The sequence below is a fragment of the Nicotiana tomentosiformis genome, chromosome 4 (assembly GCF_000390325.3).
Source record: "Nicotiana tomentosiformis chromosome 4, ASM39032v3, whole genome shotgun sequence".
NCBI lineage: Eukaryota > Viridiplantae > Streptophyta > Magnoliopsida > Solanales > Solanaceae > Nicotiana > Nicotiana tomentosiformis.
This window is the reverse complement of record NC_090815.1, coordinates 20,010,447-20,035,885: the sequence shown is the minus strand read 5'-3', so window position 1 is coordinate 20,035,885 and position 25,439 is coordinate 20,010,447. Positions and strand designations below refer to the sequence as shown.

At 36.6% G+C, this 25,439-nt stretch overlaps 2 protein-coding genes across 3 annotated transcripts; both read right to left on the bottom strand.

Annotated features, from left to right (window-relative positions):
* Nucleotides 1–6,414: 6,414 nt before the first annotated feature.
* Nucleotides 6,415–11,483, bottom strand: LOC104105453 (pyruvate kinase, cytosolic isozyme). Of its 2 annotated transcripts, none has more exons than XM_070199620.1 (4): nt 11,329–11,483; nt 10,156–10,422; nt 7,786–8,247; nt 6,415–7,585 (listed from the first exon to the last, which is right to left on the bottom strand). In XM_070199620.1, the coding sequence occupies exons 2-4, from the start codon at nt 10,411–10,413 to the stop codon at nt 6,773–6,775; spliced, it is 1,533 nt and encodes a 510-aa protein (XP_070055721.1). In that variant the 5' UTR covers nt 10,414–10,422; nt 11,329–11,483; the 3' UTR covers nt 6,415–6,772. The 2 variants fall into 2 exon arrangements, with proteins under 2 accessions (XP_070055721.1, XP_070055722.1); XM_070199621.1 differs by having other exon boundaries at nt 10,156–10,425; nt 11,329–11,480.
* A 9,798-nt stretch (nt 11,484–21,281) lies between these two features.
* LOC138909338 (uncharacterized) lies at nt 21,282–21,920 on the bottom strand. Its single transcript, XM_070200528.1, has one exon. The coding sequence runs from the start codon at nt 21,918–21,920 to the stop codon at nt 21,282–21,284; it is 639 nt and encodes a 212-aa protein (XP_070056629.1).
* Nucleotides 21,921–25,439: the final 3,519 nt, after the last annotated feature.

Sequence of the window (25,439 nt, the reverse complement as noted above, 5' to 3'; positions counted from 1 at the left end):
CAAAATTCAGAACAAGGTTGAAATCCTGACTCCGCCTCTACCCAGTCCAGACCCCCACTTGTGCGATTATACTGGGTATGTTGTTGCAATTAATCTCTGAAATTAAACACCAGCATATACTATGAGGAATCCTCCAAGTTTTTAACTTATCATCCGGCATACATACACATTAAATAGAGGTGGAGTGAAAAATGAAGAACCAAACAAGATTTTTTTCTAAATTATAAGAGCTTAGGTAGATGTTAAGCAAGCTAGTAAATGTAAATACAACTACATGACTGACATTCAAATTTCTTCAAGAGTCAAGTTCCTGCAAGACTCTGCTTCCAATAATTCTATTAACTTAAAAGTAGAAAATGCAAGACAAACATCAAAATCATGAATTAAGAGAAGTCTTCTTTCAACTGACTAATAAAAGTTTGTAAAAATCTAAGCTACAAGACAAATTTCTGCACTTGCTAAGTCTCTGAAACTAGGAATTTCTCATGTCTAGCTAGTGGAATACACCATTGCTCTCCTGTATAAGGAAGGATTGCTAGAATGATCTAAGAGTATGCATCTGTTCAAACTTGGGGTGGCAAACGGGCGGGTCGGATCGGATATGGGCGGGTCGAAACGGGTAATGAAAAAAACGGATAAATTATCCGACCCGACCCATATTTAATAGGGAAATCTACTCTAAATGCCTATTCAGGCAATTTTAATTACCCGTTACTGCCCATTCTAATTTGTCTTACAATGTGTACCTATGCAATCTAAAGTATTTACCCAACTACCTATTTTCAAAATCCTTTCCTTTCTAATCCCGGATCACGTGAAACCCCATTAATTGCCCCAACCTATTTTCTCTTTTATTGTCTTCTCAAATATAAATAAACGTTTTTCATCTATCTTTCTCATTTCATAATAGGATCTATGTGTCCATTGAATATTTTTTATTAATTTATTCTCCATTTCAAAATGGTATATAGTATATTATTATAACATATCTAAATTTTAGTATAATCGATGACGCACAAAATTGAGTTAATTGGATTATGTGATAACTCATATTATTTCAGTTTAATAATTGAATTATAAAAAAAAAATTAAACTCTTTGCGTACAACTGTATACCCTGTTGGTATATCTATATACTATACTGGTATCATATGTTAGTTGGAACCTTTTTTGGTTGTATTAGCTACATTTAATTGGTACGTTGTTTGATTTTTCTTTAGTAATAGTAGAATAGTACAATACCTTGAATTTTTTTAATTTTCCTTTTGCATATGTATTATGTAATCATTTTAATTTTTTCTTTATGCGTTTGTTTTATATAATAATATTATAGTACAATATCTTGAAATATATTATTATATTAATATGTGGTACACTATTTTTTGATTTTTCTCTTTATGCATGTGTATTATGCAATAGTAGTATAGTCATATATAGTTGTCTGGAATTAATTAGTAGAACTGTATACCCTATTGGTATAATTATATGTCATATTGGTATCATATGGTAGTTGGAATATTTTTTGGTTGTTTTAGCTACAATTTTAAGTGAATTCTATTCTGAAATGATTTATATGATCATATTTTGTTGTGTTAGATTTTCTTGTACCTATGGACATAGATTTTGTGTATTATGTAACAGTTTTTATAGTTATATGCAGTTGTTGGAACGACCCCGTACAACTATATACCCTATTAGTATAGCTATATACTATATTGGTATCATACGCTAGTTGAATCCTTTTTTGGTTGTATTAGTTGCATTAATTTGGTACACTATTTGATTTTCTTTTAATAATAGTAATATAGTACAATATCTTGAAATACTTTATTATATTAATATGCGGTACACTATTTTTTTATTTTTCTCTTTATGCATGTGTGTTATGTAATAGTAGTATAGTCCTATAATTACCGAAAATTAACCAATAAAACTGTATACCATGTTGGTATAGTTATATGTCATATTGGTATCATATGGTAGTTTGAACATTTTTTTGGTTGTTTTAGCTGCATTTTTAAGTGAATTCTATTTTGGAATTATTTATATGAACATGATTTGCAGTGTTGGGATTTTTTTGTGCCGATAGACATAGATTATGTGTATTATGTAATAGTTTTTATAGTTATAGGCAATTGTTGGAACGACCTCATACAACTATATACCCTGTAAGTATACGGAATGAGCAAGTTGCTTTGTGAATATTTAGCTTGCAATGCGAGCATGTAATTTTCTCATACTTTTATTGCATCCTTTAATGTTTTGGTACAGTAGTATAGTCGTAGATAGTTGTAGCAATATTCTAGAGCAATCATATACTCTGTTGGTATACATGTATACCATATTGGTATCATATGGTACTAGAAGTCTTTTTCTATACTTATATTTTTATTGCATTTTCCAATATTTTATTATCATTCATATTCTAACTAGTATATATGGAGATTTGGTGGCCGTAGATTATGTTTTGCTCCATAACTGGTTGTGCTACTGCTAATGGTAGAGCGTGTACTAATATTTGTAAGGAAGGAGATCAAAGTTTGCATGACAATCACGTGAAATTAGAAAAGGAACAAGAAATTAAGAAAAGAAAAAAAATAAAGGAGTGAAATTTGAGTGTGAAATAAGTTATGGTAGAAATAACAATAATATGATTTGGACAAATATAAATGAATAAAAGAGAAAAAAGAAAAAAATTAGAAGAAAACGAGAAAAAAGAAAAGGAGAAAAGAAAGAAAAAAAGGAAAAAAGGAAAAAAAGAAAAGAAGCATAGAAATAAAAAAGAATTGGAGAAAAAGAGAAAATTCCCCACAAAAACTACTATGGGTAGGAAATGCAATTAGATTGATGGGTAGAAAAACAAATGGGCAGGTAAGGGTAAATAGTTTTGTTTTTGTGGGTAACTGTGTCATTCACCCTATTTAATATGGTTAAAATGGGTTAACCGACGGATAATATGGATATCCATATTATCCATGGCTTCTTGAATATGATCACTTTTGGGAAAATTCACAGTCTCCCAAACTTGAGGAATCCCCAATTTGAGGTTTTACAAATGTAAAAGTTAAACCCATTAGTTATCCATTGGTTATCTATTTTCTAAGTGGATAATATGGTTCTTATCCATATTTGACCCGTTTTTAAAATGTTCATTATCCGGCCCATTTTTTAATGGATAATATGGGTGAAAAACTATTTTCTTTTATTCATTTTACCACCACTAGTTCAAACCTTAGGATTTAGTTATTGGATACTTTTAAGATGAGCAATGATGCACAAATTTTCAGGACAAAGTAGCCAGGTTTAATTGTTGCAAAATATACTAATCCTCAAAAGAACTTGGTGGTGCATGAGTCTACCATTAACTGCCAGTTGCATTTAATGAAGAACTAAAATGCCTCTCCATGATAATATGCAGCTCCATTTCAATGCATGTCAAAGCATGCTAACCTTTTCCATTGATCAATTAGTTTACATATGTACTGTCAATATACGTTCAAGAAAAGAAAAAAAAATGATGAAGTGGAATTGACACATCACAGAGAGGTTGTGCATAAAATGATCAAATATATAAGCTTCAAGTTTTCAAGGCTTGACCAGCACCCATAAATGGCTTACTAAACCGACCATTTACACTTCAAATTGAGATCAATGTAAGCTTGACAAGATAAAAGAACGCAATGAATATGATAATCAAGAAAAGCTATATATAGAACATACCTCAACAAATTTGAAATTGAGGTATAGATATAGAACATACCTCGAAATTTTTGAAATTGAGGCTTAATTGATTGATTGATCCATTTGTTTCACTCTAAATGAAAGGACCATGCTCTTCCTCCATTCGCATCGATTACCTTTGAAGACCCAGAATCATCCCCCTCCATTTCTCCAATTTTTCACAATTTTTCCTCACAGAGACATTTTCACAAACACTTCACTAGCACTGCCATGTACAAGAGCACTTCATCTCTTCAGGCTTCCCATCCAAAAAAAAAAAACCAATTCATAGACCACCTTCAAATACAGACAGACCATCTCTCCTGCACATAAATGCAATTAACAGCCTTCTCCATTCTAAAAAATAGATCCAGTCGTCTCTCATCCAAACTACCATGCCAACTACTTCTCTGTTTTTGTAGTTCATGGTTTTTAAAGGGAAGAACGCAAGCAAAAAAAACGATAGGATTAAAAATAAAAAAAGAATGAAGGAGGAAAAAGATAAAAATTACATGGATTTTCCACGTGGAGTGCATGTTTCACCTAGCACATCATTTACCTGATTTTGTATCATGGAGTATCAGAGCCCGTTTGGATTGGCTTATTTTAAGTGCTTTTAAGCCAAAATTATTTTTAAGCCATTTTGTAGTGTTTGTATAAAGTAAAAAAAGTGCTTTTAAGTACTTGTTTTTAAGCTAAAATGACAAAAACAAGCCAAAAGCTAAAAATCCTAACTTATGGCTTAAAAACTACTTTGACTTAAAAGTTACTTAAAATAAGCCCATCCAAACAGGCTGTTAGTTCATAACTCCATTTCAAACAAGAATAGAGGGTAATAAGTCGTTCGTGAAATTATGGTGTGTAAATAACTTTTTCGTACGAATATAGAATAATTTACGTATTTTTCCTTTGAATGTCCTTAACATAGGAGTAACCCATATGCAAAAACTATGGACCTGTTTTTCCATAGTATTTGTCAAAATAAATTTAGGTTTTATTTGGCAAACACATGTTTGCTCATAGATTTTGCCTACATTTTGGCAAAATCTCAAATCTCAAATCCCAAAACCAGCTCAATCCAAAATATCATTATTATATTTTTTAAAAATTGCCCCAAACTTTTGTATTTTATAAAAGAACCCACCATTTATTATTTTGTAGCAATACTGTTTCGTCTTCTCGGTCACCTGATAGTGTATCATATAGTTCAGTATAAAAATGATAATTTTGTATCAAATTTATTTATGTTCAGGACTATGGTTTGCGATAATATAATGAATGTTATTGATAATGGTACTGTTGGATATTTGTGATAGTTTTTAGAACTTGTGGGTATTAGTCAAGTTTCATGTTTTTCCAAAATAAATTTGGGAAATATGTTTTGAAAACTGATGTCCAAACACATTTTCATCTTCAAACCAAATTTCACCCAAATCAGATTTTTCAGAATAAATTTAAAAACCTATGGCCAAACGCTAGCTATATATACAACAATAACATACTCAGTGAGTCAGTGTAATTCCGTACAGTGAGCTCTGGAGAGGGTTAAAGGGCGAACTTGAAGCTACACTCTTTCTTGTAAGGGCCCTTGGAGAAATTACTTATTTTACACGGTATACGCAGAATTTACTACTATCTTGTATGGGTAGAAAAACTATTTTTAATATACCTTCGGCTCAAAAAAAACAGAAGTACAACCATAATGGAAAAAAATAATATGAAAGCTATATATGATCATATAAATAGATTTGACACGGCGAGTCATGAATGATGTGTCAAAAATATCATCCTATAGGAGTCGTTCGGATTCTTTCTTCTGGTTCGTAGCTTAATAAAAAAGACTCATGATTTTACATTTTTACTAATCCTGTTTTTGGCTGAATTTACTTCATTTGCAAGAAACTTCGATTTACCATTAGTCTTTAGCATCAAGCTTATTAAAGTAGATATATTTTGGGAATACTCTTGTCTGATTTTGGAAAATTCATTGCAAGAGAGATGAGGTATTATAAGCCTTTTATAGAGAAGGAAATTAGTGTTCTTCTGTTGAACTAAACTTGATATGAAATGAAAGAATAAACTTTATTCCATGACAATTTTCTAACAGATAATGTCATTACAAATTATTTTATATATAAAGCTTTAAATTATACTTTTCTTACATTAATGTCATTACACATTAATGATTATTCTAGGATACCATAAGCTTAATTTATTCTATGATACTTTTCTTAGAGTGACGGTTAATTCACCTTAGTAATATACCGGAGCTGAAGTGTTGTGCTAATGACGGGTTCAATTCGACGCGGAGTAAAAATTTATTTAACTTTAAAAATATAATGAATTAAATGTTAAAACTTTAAAAGCTGAACCCATAGAATTTAAATCTTGAATCCGCCTCTAGTAATATAGGTAGGCCTGTAATCAGACAAAGAAAAATCTATATATAGTAATAAGGTGTTTTCAGCTTCAACACCATTTTCTTGTTTGCCTTCATAGACTTGTGTATTTTCCATTTATTAATTTCAAGTACACTCCAAACCTCTCCATTTTGATTTTGTAACAGCCAAACCATAGAGGTAACTTCTGCATTTTTCATTAATTCTATGCTAAACAGAAGGTGTATTTGTACCTTGATGGCAGCTTTCCTAGGCAACAAAAACTTTTCAGGGTGCAGTAAATAGAACTGTAAATATAGGAGTAGAAAATGCTGTAGCTATTTTCACTAATATTCAAAACGAAAGAACCATAGGAACATGACAAATGACAAATCAGTTGCCAATAGGATTCTCTCCAGTGTGCTACATTTGAAATTCATCAAAAAGCAACTGCCTTTATATCCTTCTCCCCTTACACAATAAACGAATTGCTGCAGAAAAAGATAATTATTTTAATCCAGTATTTGAGGCAGATATAGAATAAACATGAAATATAGTAATCAATAAGTTGTCACTAAATGATACTAGAAATCAGCATATCAGAGCATTATCATGACCAGAAAGCAGAATGCAAATCCATCTGAGCCCGAGAATTGGTAAGTTTTGACACACAGATTACTTGACGAGGCAAATCTTGATAACGGATGCAGCACCAATACGATGAAGTGCCACAACAGCATCACCAGGTTTGCAGAGCCCTTTCGCTACGGCTGATTTCAGGGAAGCTTCCAAGATCACCTCAGTTGATTCAGAGTCAGTGGCCTTTGCAGAACCTTCGGCAAGAATCGGTATCAAGCCCCTGTATACCAAACTATGCCTAGCTGGCGTCTCATCGCTGATGGACCAATCAAAAGAATCTGTGGTCAAGACAGGCACAACGACAGATAGAATAGGAACAGCAGGCCTATACTTGGCAACCAGCTTTGCTGTAGTCCCGCCACGTGTAAGGACAACAATGAGTTTTGCATGAGCCTTGTTAGCCGTGCGGACAGCGGATGACGCTAGACTCTCTAGTGGACTCATTGGAAGAGGGGTACACCTGATCATTTCCTTGAAGATAGCCCCATAGTCAAGTGAAGACTCTGCCTCGATACAGATTTTTGACATGATTTTTACTGCCAGCTCAGGATAAGCCCCAGCTGCACTCTCCCCACTAAGCATAACACAGTCAGTGCCATCCAAGACAGCATTAGCCACATCGGTTGCCTCAGCACGGGTAGGTCGTGGAGATTTGATCATTGATTCAAGCATCTGAGTGGCAGTTACCACAGGCTTACCAGCAAGATTACACTTGTATATCATCATTTTCTGGGCCAAGAAAATCTTCTCAACTGGAATTTCCATTCCAAGATCACCTCGAGCAACCATAAAAGAATCTGTCTCACGTAGGATTTCGTCAAAGTTAACTACCCCCTCTTGATTCTCAACCTTCAAGACAATTTTAGAAGATAAAAACATCAGAGGATGCCACAACTAGTTAGCAGTCAAATATTTGGGAAGAAGTCTAAAATGTTAATTTAGATTACATAATCCATCGCATGTTTTATGTTCGTTTCTCCTAAGCAATACATGTGTTTCAAAATTCAACCATACCTTCTAAATATAAAAGATTAAATGACTCTGTATACCTTTGACATTAATTGAATGTGCTTGGCATGTGGACCAAGAACCTTGCGAACATTGACAAGATCTGAACCCTTACGCACAAATGAAAGAGCAATCATATCAATGTTGTTAGGAACACCCCACTCTAGTATATCCTCCTTATCCTTCTCTGTAAGTGTTGGGAGGTCCACAACCACACCCGGAAGATTTACATTCTTCCTCTCTCCTAAGGTGGCAGTATTCTCGCAGCGACATCTCACTGTTCCACCCGCTGGATCACATGACAGAACAGTAAGGGTTATGGTACCATCTGCACACAAGATGGTATTGCCCGGCTTCAAGTCCACTACCAACTTCTTATAGCTCATCGTGATTGTTTGATCATCTCCTTTTAGGTCATAGTCTGTAGACACAGTGATTTCTTGGCCTTCTTTCAGCTGAATTGATTTTCCATCCTTTAAGAAACCAGTGCGAATCTCAGGCCCCTGAATAAAATGTGTATTAGTTCAGCACCTACGTAACAAATTGAAGCTACAGAATAGTCGCACATCCAGAAGAAAGGAAAGGTCTTAACCAGTACTCTTGAATTGTCATAATAGCATCATTTAGGATAATATTAACCATCAAGAACCCAGGAAAAATGCAGCAGTTTCTAGAAACGGGAAAATAAAGAGCAAAAAATGATAACCTTATTCTGAATTAAATAATACAGAGATAGAAATATATATGACAGAGCACAGAAAATGCCTGAAGTTATGAGCATACACATGTAGTTTATCCTATAACAGAACTATGGTTACATGAAAACAGTGCAACACCCTGCCCCCGAATAATTAACAACAGACCCAGTGTAATCCCACAAGTGGGGTCTGGGGAGGGTAGTATGTACACAGACCTTACCTCTACCTTCAAGAAGGCAGAGAGGTTGTTTCCGGAAGACCCTCGGCTTAGGAAAAATAAAAGAAGGGCAGCAGCAAGCACACCAATTAGAAAACCGAAGCAAAAATACAAAGATACAAAACTAAAACTGAGCATTGTAATCAGAAGGCTGGAACAAAAGCAACGACAAGTAAATGCTGCATCATTTGGTACAAGTCTAAGTCACACAGTATATGAGGTACCACTCTAAAGAAACCATCTAACTTCCCTTAACCAATAAAACTGCCACCTAATATAAAAAAAAAGTGATTCTTACAGTAGCTTTGAATTCTTTCTCTTTCGATATTTATTATTTCATGGATGTTACGAAGAACTGTAGATGAGACAATTACTCATAGGAGCTTTCGGAGGAATAACCATTGTGCAGCTTTTGGTTAATTTGGAATCGAAGGAATAGAAGAATGCTTTTGTAACAATAAAAGAGACATAAATAGAACATTTCATTTATTCTTTTTGTGCAAAGAGAAAACACCTGTGTGTGAGATCATCGAGATACATTGGTAGTAGAATGTGGATAAGTGAACTATACAACGCTGTGGGTTTATTATTGTAACACAAACTTTGTGTTATATTAAATGTTGAATCATCTTTCTGCCTTCACATGTATTTTCTTTCTTTTGACTAAATTAAAATATCATCTTCTTCGAAATCTACCATCTATGGCGCTTAATCTTCTGAACTTATATTTTACTGCAAGGCCATAGTCAATAGAAGATCAAAGTTTTCACTAATATATATGCAAAATGAGGATAAATCTAAGAATGCTTGCTGGAGGCTGCAATGTCTCGTAATCGGAACACAGGGCTTTAAGAACAAGCAGAAAATGAAGAAAACCACAAAGAGATCGTATTAAAGTGTGAAAAAGCTCCATACCGGAAAAAGTAATTGCCGGATAGCAGAGGTAATTGGTTAACAAAGGCTCCACACTCACTTTTCTACAAATATTATCACTAAACAAAATTATTGTCTAGTGGTTAATAAAGACTAATCCAATCGAAATATTGCACCTGGACACCTGGTTGAGGTATATCTTCAAGCAATACCACACCAAAATTATGGCCAGCTCAAAATTACTTTATCCTTCTCCATTTCTCTAGACAAAAGACTTGTCAAACTAAAAGATACTAAATAAAAACAAAGTACTGTGGAAAGAAATGCACCTTGAGAAAAGATAATTTGTTTTTTTTTTCTTTGAGAAGGTAACATAAAATAAAAGATAATTCAGATTTCCCGACATTTGACTTCCAAACTTTAAAAGATCAGTTGTGTACTGTAGCCAGTAAAACAAACCTAGCTCGCGAGGGATTTCAAGATACAACCACATAAACATCTACTTATAGAAGTACAAAAATCAAAAACAGAAAAAGTAACAAATGACAAAACCAGCTGCACAAGAACAAAGTTGAAATAGAAGAAAAATAACAGATAAACGCAAATATGCATCAAAACCAAACCTTGGTATCAAGCATGACAGCACAGAGGATCTGAGTGTTTTGCATAGCAATCTTAAGATTGTTTAAGGTTTCCTGATGGTACTCGTGGGTCCCATGGGAAAAGTTAAACCTGGCAACATTCATTCCAGCACGAAGGAGCTTCTCCAGCATTGGCACTGATCGAGAAGCTGGCCCTAAAGTGCAAACAATCTTGGTCTTCGGGATACGTCCATCATTTGGGAGATCCTTCATGATTCCAGTTATGTCTATGTTCGCCATCCTATATATCTGCTTCAAAAGGACAAAACTCACTCTTTTTCAGAAACACATATAACTATAGCTCATTACGGAAAACACTTTGATAAGCAATGGCGGACCCACATGTACTCAAGGGGCTCGTCGGAAAATTATATTGTGTAGCTAGATAAAGAAAATATTATGTATAAACACTATTTATTGACACTCATTAGCTTCTTCGTGAGTTTACTTTTATATATTTTGACCTACTTAGTGAAAATCTTGGCTCTGCCACGATTAATAAGTAAACATTTTATTGATTTGTGCCAAGAAAGTGCTAGTAGCAAATATGGATCTTGATTCCTTAGATCTGATTTGCTTGTTATTGAAAATTATGGCGATTAGAAACACACTAATAAATAGAGGCAGGGTTTGACTAAAGACAAAGATGAACTGCCCTGTATATTCCATTAACTTTAAATACAAGTGATTAAGTGAATATGAAACAACAAAAAGGTTAAAATTCCCAGGACATAATGTTCAAAACTTCACTACAGTATGATTCAAGAAATTACTGTACTTCCAACTTTAACAACATGGCTAAGAATAAAGCATAACACTTTCTCAGATGGTAAAATAGAAATTGGTAAACAAACCATGTGAATAACTTTGAAAAGCCAAAAGATTAAAACTTTAGATATACATGAAAAGATCTCATGAACTATTAACAAAAGAGGATCCAAGAAATATTATGAGGGATTCTGAGAGGGTGAAATCAAAAGCAAAAAACATTAATCGTTTCTCAATCTGATACTTCAGATCAGCCAAAAAAAACACTAAATCAAATACCCAAATGACCAAAAACAAGAAAAAACCACAAAAAATAAAAACTTTACTACAAACCAAGTATTTGCACAAGTCTTAGAAGCAAAAATGGAGTAGAAAAAAAGAGCTCACCAAGTTACTACAGAAGCTACAGATTCAAGATTTTGCTGCTGCTTCTTTTTTGGGGGTGTTTGGCCAGATTCAACTATGTGCTGGGGAACTAAAAATATCAGTTGCTTTTATATTATAGGTTATGAGTAGGAAAAAAGTGCAAAGTACAAGAGAGGACAAAAGAAAATGTAAAAGAAAAAGAGTAGTATTAAACGGTGGGCTGCTCTAATACCAAATGACCAAAGTTGACTATCACCTATAAAATGCCCTTTCGATTAAATACCCTTTTTTTAATCTAGCCATCAAATTTACTTACTTTTTCTAATCAATAAATATTATAAATTCTATATGAATTATAAATACATTATATATAAATAAATATATATTATACATTTTATTTTTTATTTAACTGGTTAGATCGACGACTATGTAAGTTAATTCTATCTTTTTTTCTCCAAGAAATATACGTAGGCATTGGACATAGATGTAATTTATAATTATTATCTACAAATTAATATATTTGTTATTGTAAACTAAAAAAAGAATAAGTGAACTTACGAGTTTCAACACCTCAGTATTATTTAGATCAGCTATGTAAATTCTTTGTATTAATCTCATTCTATTTGGACACCAATACTGATAGCTGATTTAAATGTCAAAGAAAATAAAAGCTTTTTAAAGCTGGTATATAATTTTGAAAATAAAAAATAAGAATTACAAGAATATACATTTAGTCTCAATATGTTGGCAGCTAACAAATCCCTTAAAATTCAAAAAACAAATACTTCTATTCAAATATTTTTTCCAAATTTGATTATAAAAATCAAAGTATAATTTTCAGTTTCAAGTTTTAGTACTCCTCACCAAGTTAATTATCTTTACTTTAGCTCCACCTAATAGTGTTCTTACTTATTCAAACTTTCAACTTACTTGTTCTAAAACAAATATTACTCATCTAAATGTGTCATTTTATCTACAAAGTACAATTTTATTTTTTAATGTTATTGTGATCCTTTGCAAATCTAAATACAAAATTTTCTTTTACACTCGAACTATTTCAAAAGAGAGGGAAAAAATAAAGAAAAAAAGAAAGAAAGCTAACTTCCCATCTGAAAGTGTGGTAGGCTGAACTAGTTGTCTTTACAGTGATTCTGCAGTGCTTGTTTAATTTAATATAAGTAAAAGGAATATTATGGCATCACCTAAAAGAGATACTTTGCTACAGAGCTGATGTCGACATATCTCTCATGTCATGAATCATCTCGGCTGCTGCTCTTTTTGGCACTTAATTTATTCTATTTTCAGACGTGGAGCATTCAAACATTTATAAAATTATTTTCAGATGACCTATATATTATGGATTAAAATCGTAAAAATAGTTACTAATACGTGCATTAGGATAGATAGTTTACGTTACATCCTTTAAGATACGGCTTTTTTCCGAATTCAATTTGAATACGAAATATTTTTTACACCGGAAAATCACTTCTTATCCTTTCAAATCACGGTGTTATACGTGGCCTCTTGTTTTAATCACATCCTCTTTACCCCATCAACACAAAAAAACAATTTATTGATCTACTTTCAAATCATGGATGCTATACGTGGCTTCCTTGTTTTAACTTCATCCTCTTCGACCCATCAACACAAAAACCATTTATTTTGGTATAGTGCAATAGTTTTTTTTAATAAATATACTGTATGAGAGATTTCCCAGCACGTAAGAGAGATATAGAATACCAAAAGTGTCCTTACATATCAATTATTTTTGTGGTTCGCATCCGATATCCACAAAATACTAGTTCGGTTAATTCGGATTATATTATAGGTTTACTAAAAGAGATAAAGTGATAAATTACTCTCTACCAAAAAGTTTTTTATTTTTAAGGGTCGAAACCAAAGTCCGAAGAGATCTTAACCTCTATCACATCCCATAAAGATAACAAGTCATATGAATGGCAAAATGTGAATATACTCAACAATTAATATTTAAATATAAAAAGATATCAATCTTTTTTAAATGATTACAAAAGAAATTATTATTAAACCATTGATTAAATACAAAATTAAAATAAAATAGGGGTGACTTTTTGATAGATAAGCGAAATATGTATTAAACACCAATAGTTAAGTTCAAGCAAAATTCACAACAAAAAATAATGCAAATGCTCGTAAAAGCATCTTATTAAAGATAAAAATGAAAATACTAATATTAGAGGTTGCTAAATATAGGAGTGTACCAATATATTTTGCACGAGAACAAAAAGAAAAGAGTGCAAACAATTTATAACATACAGGGGCGAAGCTACAGTATAGCAAGGGTGGTCAACTGACCACTCTTTGTTGAAAAATGTCGGAAAATTAACACTGTGTATATAGGTAAAATTTTGAATTTACATGCATGTAATACATATTGAACACCCTTGCAACAATGAAGAGTCATAGCTCAGTGGCAAAGGGTGGTCAAGAGGGCCTTATGGGCGCGGTTTCGAGCTTCACTCTCCACAATATTTATTTTTCTTGTTCAAGTTTGAACACCCTTGAAATATTTTCTAGCTTCGTCACTATGACAGAAGTAATCAACAAGGCTACTATTACACATATTTGGAGGGAAGCGAACAAATGTGCAGACGTTTTGACTAACGAAGTTCACAATCATGAAGAAGCTATATTAAATCTGGGAGGTGCCGCTCAAGGAAATGGAGTTTCTTTACATGGCTGAATCAAGCAGTGTAGTTTACAGAGATTTAAGTAATTTTCTTTAGTCGTTCCAAATGTAACAAAAAAAAATAGCTAACTTTTGTTGGCAAATAAAATTAGGTATAACAATATTTCCACCTCTCCTTAATTTTATTCTTAAATTGATTCCAGCAATCCATCAATCTTCTGAGTTTAGAATGTCATTGGACCAATATCTTTCAAAATCTAGAAGACAATGACAGAGAACGAAAAACTTAGAATTACTAGTACTAAAACATTAAAGTATCATCCGTCTAATAAATTAAAAGAGAAAGATACTCCACAAGAAACACTGACCCTACATAAATATTAAACTTAGGCATATTATGTAAAATATATATGTTTACCCGTAAAACGGTACAGTTGAATTTATATATGATTTCTAGATAAGTAAACTAATTTGATCCTAAAATAATGCAATAATTGAAGAAATATACAATACTTAGCCTTGAAATGTAGATGAAACAACAGAGATGACAATTCCGGGAACAAGGTTTCCGAGCACAGCAATAATAAGATCAAAAAGCAAAAAAATAAGATTGTATTAAGTTTTGTATAGAATATAGTGTAAGTCTTGCCAGAAAATTTATGTCCCCTACAATGATCATTGAGCTCATTATTTATAGCTATGAAGAAGGTACTTGGGTCGTGCCCTTCTTTAATGTTAATTATGACAAGTATTGATAAAGATGTACCGGTGAACATAAATGTCAAATTCTCTATAACGGACGGTCGCTCTTAATGCTGTAAAATATTTCTTATTAAATATTACCGGGCGTAGAGCATTTAATGTCTTTATGAACGTTATCCCTTCCGGTGACACGACGCTCGAAGCTCATTTTTGGAAAGAACTGGCCCTGAAATACGGGTGGAAGGCCAAAAATCATGGTAATTTGAACTTACCTTGCTTCCATTTTTCTTTATTTTGCATATGGAGAACTTGATTGAATCCTTCCGACTTGTTCACGAAATTAGGTCTACCTGCGGGCTCTGTTGCTATCCCCGAGGAGGACGTTTTGTCTGATCCTGTTGATGCAGCGAGGCTGATTCAGGAAGCACTTACTCGAACAGGTATCTTCGGGCCTGTTTCGGGCGCAAACACTTCTTCACGGAGACCCCGGTCGAAGGATAAGCAACCAAAGAGAAGACGTTCCTCCGCGGCAGGGGAGAAGAATAAGAGGGCAAATACTGATGTCCCCGAGCCATCTCCGATGGTGATGATGACTGGTCCTCCTTCTGGGCCGGTCATAAACACTGTGATTATTGATAATGATGAAAAAGCTAGTGATGAGGGAGCTTCTCTTCATAGAAGGTGATGAACCTCATCATCTCAACAAGATGCTCAACCTGTTGAGACAGTTACACCAACCGAGGACGATGTCTCGGCACTTTGGAGAGAATTTGATTTGGTAGATAATGCCAACTCCCGTTCTCGGACCCCAATTGATGTGTCCGGTACTGCGAGGACGAGTACCGGATCTTTGCCGTCTTTGGTTGGCGAGCATCCAACATCCAGCACTGTATTTGACACAGCTACTTCTCACTCTTCAACTACATCAGCTTCATCTCCACCTTCACCAACACCAGCAACTGCTACATCACTTCCATCTCCATCCACTCTTCTACCTATAGTTGCTACATCACCTCCATCGGCCACATCTGACCATGAAGAAGGCGTTCCTCTTCCACAGTCCCCAGTTCATAAGAATTTGGAAAGAAATTATGTTGCCCCTTCTAAAGATCCACAAAGGAGGAGGAATGTTACTCTTTTGGTCTTTACCGGGTACAACCTGTTTTCCCGGTCGGTGGAGCTTGCTAACTATCTGAAGCCTTTGGCTTCAGAGAAAGATTGGAAAAAGATTCAAGTACTCTCGGGGGAGTGTTTGTTGAACAATGCCATGCACAATGCTGCAGCGGTGCGTCCTTTTCTTCCTTTGTTATTTTTTCTACTTTTGTATGAATGTATTCTAAGTTTTACTTCTTGTTTTGTAGGCCAACTTTCTTGTTTCTGAGGGCCTTCAGAGGTTGATTCGTGAGGAGGAGGAACTTGCTTCTTAACAGAATCAGCTTTTGGTGGAACGAGACTGAACTGTTCTCTGCCTATCGGAGCTGGAAACCAAAGCTACTAAGGTTGTTGTTTTGGAAGCTCATTTGCATCAGAGCGAGAAAGAAGTGGTAACCCTTAGCCAAGAAATTGGCCCGCTGAGGGTTAGATTTGATGAAGCCAATGCCAAATGGGTTGAAGTCCAGGATGTCGTTCTTGCTGCAATTGAGTGCGAGGCAGATATTGGTGAAAAAGTGACTGACTTAGAAGTGGCCTTGAACTCCAAAATAAAGAGCTTGTTGTTGTGGAGGAGAAACACACCAAGCTAGAAGAGAAGTACAGGAAAACTATCGAGCATGATAGGCTCTTTAGTTCAACTGTCCGCGAACTCAATGTCAGCCTCAAATCTGCTAGGTCTGCTCGAGAAAATCTTTCTACCAAGGTAACCCAACTCAAAGAAGAACTCAAGCGCCGATAGGCTTCCCTAGTTGTTGAAAAACCTTACGCCATGTACTACATGAAGAGAAAAACCTTAGAAGAGGCCAAATCTTGTGTCGTTCATATTGATGTCGAAATCGCTAAGGCACGCAATCTTGAGTTAGCTGCTAAAACTGGATTCCCATCGAGGTCTAATGTACCCGGCCACTCTAGTTTTGGTTCCGAGTTTTCGGGAACTGAGAAAGAATCGAAGGGCGATAATGCTGAAGATCAAACTAGGGAAAACCTCGAGCCATCGGTGGAACCATCTATCTCTCTCGGGGGTGCGGACACTTCTCTTCCTCTTTCGTTTGAATATCCGTGCAAGTCTTTAACCCTTGTATTTTCTTGAGGATTCTGTGCACATTTTTCTGTTCATATTTTACTGTGTGTAATCTCGAATGCATTTTCTTCGATGCACTTTGGTTCCGAGCATTATCCCTTTTACGTGAGGATTTCTATAAGTATTTGTGCAAGTTTACTTTTTGCGTCCTTTTCATATGCAACTTCGGGTGTATTTTTTCCTAATGATATTTTTGATTCTGAGCAAAGATTATTCTATAACCAACCTTTTAACTTGAGGGTTTTTATAAGAGAGGGCCATCTTATGTTTACGGTGCTCTTGAAGAGAACGTCTCTTGTTCATTACGACACTAACATTTGAAGTACTTGTTTAACTTTCAAATGACAAAGTTAATTCATCATTCAGACAAGAAACAAGATAAAAACAAAAGGATTTCATTTTATTCCTTCTTTTTTCAAAAAATACATAAGCATTTGCTATGTTGGAAAGAAATTACCATTACTTGTGACTATTCTGTACAACTTGTTTCTACGGGGCTGGCTACGCAGTCCCCGATCCCGATGATGCATTTTGTTTCCAGATTTTTGTTCCCGATTGACGTGGAAGTTAATGTTGTCGTTCCGGATTTTTGTTCCCCAATTGATATGGCAGTCGTTGTTGCCGTATCCTCATATCATTCCCCCCAGTGTTCGAATGCGAAGAGTGCGAATTGATACACTGGAAGTCTCGTACCTTCGAAAATTCAACTAATGAATTGCTAGATAATCCTCAACTTGGTAACACAACTTTACTTCCCCTAAGGAATTTATGCTATCGAGCGAAGAAATATCTAACAATCCTCTAGCAGTTTGTGCTCGTGAATAGTCGGGTAACCTTTGCTCAATAGCAAACTTAATTTCCTAGTGGGAATTTGCTATAGAGCAAAAGATTACCTAAACGTCTCCGAGTGGAAGCTTGTTTGTTTGCATTGCTATCAAAGGTCTTATTAGTGTTGTCTTCGTAGTATGTTTTATGTTGCCGCCTAGTTAAAAACCTTGCTAGAAAAACTCAATTGGGACAAAAATGAACGAAGGAAAAAAGAGTGTAGCACATACTTACTGATCAGATAGTGTTGATCAGCAATAATATCTTTTGAGGTGTACCATGTTCCAATTGCTAGGCAACTTTTCTCCATTTTGGTTCTCCATCTTGTATGAACCTTTCCCGGTGATAGCTGAAACCCGGTAGGGGCCTTCCCATGTTAGACCTAACTTGCCCGCGTTGAGCTCCCATGTATTTTGAGTTACTTTCCTTAGGACCAAATCTCCTACTTTGAAATAACGGAGGTTGGCTCTTAGATTATAATATCGCTTCATTCTCTGCTTTTGAGCTTCCATTCTTACATGCGCCAAGTCCATGTGTTCCTCGAGCAATTCCAAGTTGATTAACATCGCTTCGTTATTCGATTCTTTATCTGCCAGAAAATATCTCAAAGTGGGTTTACCTACTTCCACCGGGATTAGGGATTTAGCACTGTACACAAGGGAAAATGAGTTTCTCTTGTACATGATTTGGCTGTTGTTCGATAGGCCCATAGAACTCCGGGAAATTCTTCGGGCCATTTGCCTTTTGCTGATTCCAACCTTTTCTTGAGATTTTGGATAATTACTTTATTTGTTGACTCCGCTTGACTGTTTGCACTCGGATGATAGCGTGAAGATGTAATCCTCTTTGTTTTTAAACCTTCGAGGAACTTTGTAACTTTTGCACCGATAAACTGTGGCCCATTTCCGCATGCTATCTCTTTTGGTATTCTGAACCTGTAAATTATATTTTCCCATAGGAAATCGACCACTTCGCGTTCTCCGATCTTCTGATAAGGACCTGCCTCCACCCATTTAGAAAAATAGTCAGTCAAAATTAAAAGAAACCTTACCTTTCCGGGAGCCGGTGGCAACGGCCCGATGATGTCCATCCCCCATTTTATGAACGGCCATGGGGACAAAACTGAATGGGGTTCTTCCGATTGTTGTATTAGTGGTGCGTAGCGTTGGCACTTTTCACATTTTCATACAAAAGTCTTTGGCGTCTTGTTCCATGCGAGGCGAATAATATCCTGCCCGTACGAACTTCAGCACCAAGGAGTCTGCACCCGAGTGATTGTCGCATATCCCTTCATGAACTTCTCTCACGACATAGTTAGCTTCTGATGCTCTTAAGCGCCGGGCCAGCATGCCTTGGAAGGATTTTCTATACAATTGGCTACTTTTGAAGCTAACTTCCCGTGTTCGAGATAGTTGATTATTTCATTTCTCCATTCCCAGACCAGACTAGTCGAATTTACCTCATAGCAACCATCTGTATCCAGGACTGAGTTCATCAGTTGTACTACAATCACAGAATCATGCTAAAAGAGTCTGGACCTTTACCACGTATTGTTGCATACGTTCTTCTTTGGTATCAAAGATCACGTAGTTGATTTACCACCAACTGTGAATCACATTTGATTTCAATAACCTCGGAATCAAGTCCCCGGGCCAATTCAAGCCCTGCAATCATAGCTCCATACTCTGCTTCATTGTTAGTTAAAGGGATCGTTCTGATGGCTTGCCCTAAGGTCTCCCCTGAAGGCGTAATTAAGACTATTCCGAGTCAGGACGCTTTTACGTTAGAAGCTCTATCTGTAAATAATGTCCAGACCCCCTATGTTGATTTCAACACTATTACTACCTCCTTGGTTACCAAAGGCAGTAGTCCCAGACTGAAATCGTCCACGAAGTCAGCCAAGACTTGCGACTTAATTACAGTCCTCGATTTATATTCTATGTCGAATTCACTCATTTCGACGGCCCATGTGGCCAATTTTTCCAAGAGCTCGGGTTTATGGAGGATGTTCCGCAAAGGGAAAGTAGTCACCACAGCTATGGGGTGGCATTAGAAGTAGGGCCTCAACTTTCTAGCGGCGACTACGAGAGCTAAGGCCAGTTTTTTCAAATGTGGGTAGCGAGTTTCTGCTCCCGTTAAAATTTTGCTAACGTAAAAGATGGAAAATCTCATACCTTAGTCCTCCTGGACTAAAATCGCACTTACCGCAACTTCTGAAACTGCGAGGTAGAATACCAATGTTTCACCTTCTTTTGGTTTTGATTGCAATGGAGGGCTCGATAAGTACTTCTTTAGATCCCTCGGAGCTTGCTGGCACTCCAGTGTCCATTCAAAATTATTTTTCTTTTTGAGCAGTGTGAAGAAGCGATGATAGTTTTTTGACAACCGGGAAATGAACCTGCTCAAAGATGCTAATCTTCATGTGAGTCTTTGGACTTCTTTTACATTCGACAATTGATCTGTGATATCCTCTATGGCCTTGATTTTGTTGGTATTTACCTCGATTCCCCTTTGTGAGACCATACATCCTAGAAACTTACCAAAACTGACCCCGAACGCGCACTTCTCGGGGTTAAGTTTCATGTTATGCATCCTTAGAAGGTCGAATGTTTCTTGCAGATACTTAAGATGGTCACCTAAATTCAAAGACTTAACGAGCATATCGTCTATATAAACTTTCATAGTCTTTACTATTTGCTTTTCGAACATCTTATTTACGAGTCGTTAATAAGTGGCTCGGGAGTTTTTCAACCCGAAGGGCATTACGTAGTAACAATATATACCAAAATTAATTATAAACGAAGTTTTTTCCTCATCTTCCGGGTTCATCTTGATTTGGTTGTACCTTTAATAAACATCGAGGAAACTCATCAACTCGTGTCCGGCCATGGCATCAATCATTTTATCGATATTTGGTAATGGGAATGAGTTTTTCGGGCATGCCTTATTAAGGTCTTTATAATATACACACTTCCAAAATTTATTGTTCTTCTTAGGAACTACTACTACATTGGCTAGCCAGTCCGGATATCTTACCTCTCGGACCGAACCGATTTTAAACAAGCGAGTTACCTCTTCTTTGACGAATTTATTCCTGGCCTCGACAATAGGGCATTTCTTCTATCTTACCGGAGGTACGTTGGGATCCAAACTCAGCTTGTGCATGGCTATTTCCGTCGGGATACCTGTCGTATCCTCGTGTGACCATGCAAAACAATTAGCATTAAATTTAAGGAATTCAATAAAACCAGACCTGAGCTCCGGGTGCAGTCCTGTCCCCAAATGGAATGTTCTTTCTAGGAATTCCTCGAACAAAGCAACTTGCTCCAGTTCCTCCACCGTGGACTTCATTGCGTCCGTATCTTCTGGAACTTGGAAATATCTCGGTACCTGATATTGTTCTGACGACTCTACTTCCGGGCTAACTCCTTCTAGCTTGGGAGTAGGTGCCGGTTCTTGTAATTGCTATGTCACGTGTTCCTTTTGTTTGCTACTAGAAACTGAGACTGCATTCATCTCCATTGCTGCCGGTTGATCGCCTTTTATCTACTTAATTCCTTCGGGCATTGGAAACTTTAGTAATTGCTGATATGTTGAAGGTACAACTTTCATTTCGTGTAACCACGGCCTTCCCAAGATGATGTTGTATTCCATGTCACCATTTACTACTTTGAAGAGAGTTGTTTTCATTACTCCTTCAACATTCGTGAGCAGTAAAATCTCTCCCTGGGTCATCATGCTAGCGAGGTTGAATCCAGCGAGGAGCTTTGTTGCCGAAATAATGCTTCCGATGAGTTTATCTTGCTCCAATACTCTCCATTGTATGATATTAGCCGAACTTCCTGGATCCACTAGAACACGTTTATTCTTAAACTCTAACACATTTAAGGAAATTACCAGTGCGTCGTTGTGTGGTAACAGCAATCCGTTTGCGTCCTCCTCCGTAAAAGTGATATCGTCTTCCCGGAGTCTTTTACTATGAGTTATTGATACTTTTATTTTCTTCGTTGCCGAAAAGGTGACTCCGTTACTCTCATTCCCTCCGAAGATCATATTGATTGTTTGGCATGGGGGTTCTTCTCCTGCTTTCGAGGGTTCCGCGTTGTCTCTGTTACGACCATAATTATTCTTAGCTCGGTTACTCAAGAATTCTCTGAGGTGACCATTTTTCAACAGTGTAGCCATTTCTTCCCGGAGGTGTCGGCAGTCCCCTGTTCGATGACCGTTCGTCCCATGGTACTCGCACCATAAGTTGGGATCTCTTTGGCTGGAATCAGATCTCATAGGTCTCGGGAATCATGCCTCTTTAATGTTTCTCATGGCTGACACCAACTCAATTATACTGACATTGAAGTTATATTCTGATAGCTTGGGGTAAGAAGGATCCCGAGACCCCGACGTGTCTTTATCCTAGAGTGATCTATTATTTCGACCACGATCGGTCCCTCTGTCAATGATGAACTTGTTTGTAATTCAGATGTTTCTCCCACGGCCTTCAGTCCGCTCGTAGGGCAAAACTCGGCCCCTCAAAGTCCGTTCGTCCGCGTCGCAGTCATCCTTTTATTTTTCTCTACTCCCCTTATGTCCATTGGCCAATGATGTGGAACCGATCTGGTTATCTTCGATCCATATCTTTGACTCATACCGGTTATGGACATCTGTCCAAGTTGTTGCTTGGAACTCAAGCAAGCTCTCCTTCAACTTCCGGGAAGCGTCTGAGCTTCTCGGGTTCAATCCTTTGGTGTTTCACGTGCCCATTCATCCGGGACAGTCGAGAGCAACATTCTTTCTTTCTGGAATCGGGTAACGAACTCCTGTAATAATTCGGATTCTCCCTGTGCCATCCTGAATATATTGGGCTTCCGGGCCTATACTTTTCTGGCCCCGACATGAGCCTTGATGAAAGAATCCACGAGCATCTCAAAGGAATCTATGAAATGCTCGGATAATAATGAATACCACGTTAGAGCTTCTCTCGTGAGAGTTTCCCCAAATTTCTTTAGTAACACAGATTCAATTTCGTGAGGAGTTAAATCATTTCCTTTTATCGTCGTTGTGTAGGTGGTAATATGCTCATAAGGGTCTGAAGTCCCGTCATGCATAGGCATTTCAAGCATTTTGAACCGCTTTGGGATTAGTTCTAGTTCAACACTCATCTTTTACGGCAATTGAGTATACTTCGAGTCCGGGCCTTTCAATATTGGTGGAGCACCCGTGATTTGGTCTATGCAGGCGTTTACTTCCTTCATAAGTTGTAAAAGTTCAGTTTTGAACGGGTTATTCTCGTTGTTGAGGCCGGATCTACTCCCCACATTCCCGTAAGAGCTAACTTCGCCCCTGGGAGTGTTGTTGTCGATTCTCTGCGTCGTTTGGTTTGCGGGAACACCATGAGGAACTGGATCTCGTGTGTTTGCATTATTTGAAGCCCCCGATAGTGACTGTTTCAGTTCCGTCATAACATGATCTTGCCGCGTGAGATGGCCTAGAATGATTGCTTGTTGCTCTTGCAGGATTCTCACTGCATCCACGACATGCTCTTCATCAACATCATCGGGGGTTGTATCCCGAACCTGTCGAGGGTAATATTTGCCATGCACCAACGTGGCGTCATTCTCCTCATTGTGGGTGTCGCTGATTGAATCCTCGAAATGAGGTTGATCTTCTTGAATTTCAAGGTTATGTGTGTTATTAACAGCATTATCTGCCATTTTTTATGATATTTTCTAAGACAAAATAATCAAACTATGTTAGTAAAAAAGGCAAGGATCAATTTAATTGCACGACTTTATAGGCCCCACGGTGGGCGCCAAACTATTTACCCGTAAAACGGTACAGTTGAATTTATATGTGGTTTCTAGGCAAGTAAACTAATTTGATCCTGAAATAATGAAATAATTAAAGAAATGTACAATACTTAGCCTTGAAATATAGATGAAACAACAGAGATGACAGTTCTGGGAACAAGGTTTCCAGGCACATCAATGATAAGATCAAAAAACAAGAAAATAAGATTGTATTAAACTTTATAAAGAATACAATGTAAGTTTTGCCAGAAAATTCGTGTCCCCTACAATGATCACTGAGCTCATTATTTATAGCTATGGAGAAGGTACTTGGGTCGTGGCCTTCTTTAATGTCAATTATGAGGAGCATTGATGAAGATGTAACATTGAATATAAATGTCAAATTCTCTGTAACAGGTTGTCGCTCTTAATGCTGCAGAATATTCCTTATTAAATGTTATCAGACGCAGAGCATTTTATGTCTTTATGAACGTTATCCCTTCCGGTAACAAACGAAATAGCTGCGTTCGGTTTTCGGCTATCCCCGTCTTGGGTTCCACGTGTCCCCTTCTTGGGTGGCCACGTGCCATAACATAGTTTACCTAATACAAATATATATAAATTTTTGAAATAATCAGATAAATACTTGAACTTTTCACATGTGTCATTTTAAACACTCGTGTATGCGTGAGGTCCAAATGTCATTTACGTGGAAAATGAACGAATAAGAATGCTAGATTGTGAAGATTCACAAAGTATAACATATTCACATCACGAAATATAATGGATATCATCATATATATAATCAATACTAGCTAATTTAATTTATAATATAATTTGCCTAAAAAATGTCATTAATTAATTTATTGTAGTAATATATTTGTTTACCGAAAAAATCGGATAACGTTAGATTTATGTATGGTTCTAAGGATATGCGATACAATTCGATATAACTCGTGTAGAGAAATAGAGATATGTGTATTCTTCACTATGATAATGCAAATAGTGAGAAACAAGAATGAATAAGATAAAGTAAAACAAGCACAAATGGATATCTTTCAATATGAGAAGTGATTTTTTGTTACAGTGTGTTTTTCTCCTCTGCCCTCGTAGCTTACAAGGATCCCCCCTTTATAGTAGAGGGTCATTACAAAAAATAATAAAATAAAGCATATAGTGGAAGGCCCATGATGACTTGTCTCTTCCTCGATTCCCGCCAAGATTCTCTCTCTTGGTGCGGTTGCAACGGCTCTTGTGTGTGAGCTCGATACTGGCTCGAACTCGTTACTGGGTCGGGCCCTTCGGTCTTGGCTCGAGTTCGACCTTCGAGATGGACGTCACGTATTTCTGACCTCGAAGCAGTGCCTTGCGGATCGATTCGATCACGGGCTCGATAAGGTTATCGAGCTGACTCCTCGAGCGACCTTCGAGCTCGAGGCTCGTTAGTACCGACTTCGGAGCTCACTCCCAAAATCTCATTCTGACTTTTTAACACTTGAACTCGATCGAACATAGGAAGGAAGAAACCTATTTCGACCATATACAGATAGTCCCCTCGTTTCTCATGAAGGATGCAGTGAGAATCGATGTGATTTTTGGTGGTTTGATTGGGTCATAAACCGACGTTTTCACAGGGATCGATTTTGACGTATGTGATAGTTGTCCCATCGATTCAGCCTTTCAAGGTATTTAATGCTTGTTAGATGGCGGTCGACCACCTGTGATATTGAACCGTCATGATGCGAGCCTATAAATAGATCTTCCATCTATCATTTACTTCTTTCACGTATTCACTCCACCAAATTTTCTCATCTTTTCTTCCTTTCTTGTTGCTACCAGAGTTTTGGTATCGTCAATTTTTCACTTTCCTTTGTCTTTCTTCCTCCCATATCAATGGTCAAGACTTCAAAAACTGTGCCTC

Excerpts from the sequence above, each read along its gene's own strand:
- LOC104105453 (XM_070199620.1), bottom strand. The coding sequence starts at position 10,413 with ATGGCGAACATAGACATAACTGGAATCATGAAGGATCTCCCAAATGAT. Across the intron at positions 8,248-10,155 it reads CTGTCATGCTTGATACCAAG|GGGCCTGAGATTCGCACTGG; the intron begins GTTTGGTTTTGA and ends CATTTTATTCAG. Across the intron at positions 7,586-7,785 it reads ACATTCAATTAATGTCAAAG|GTTGAGAATCAAGAGGGGGT; the intron begins GTATACAGAGTC and ends ATTGTCTTGAAG.
- LOC138909338 (XM_070200528.1), bottom strand. The coding sequence starts at position 21,920 with ATGGCTACACTGTTGAAAAATGGTCACCTCAGAGAATTCTTGAGTAAC.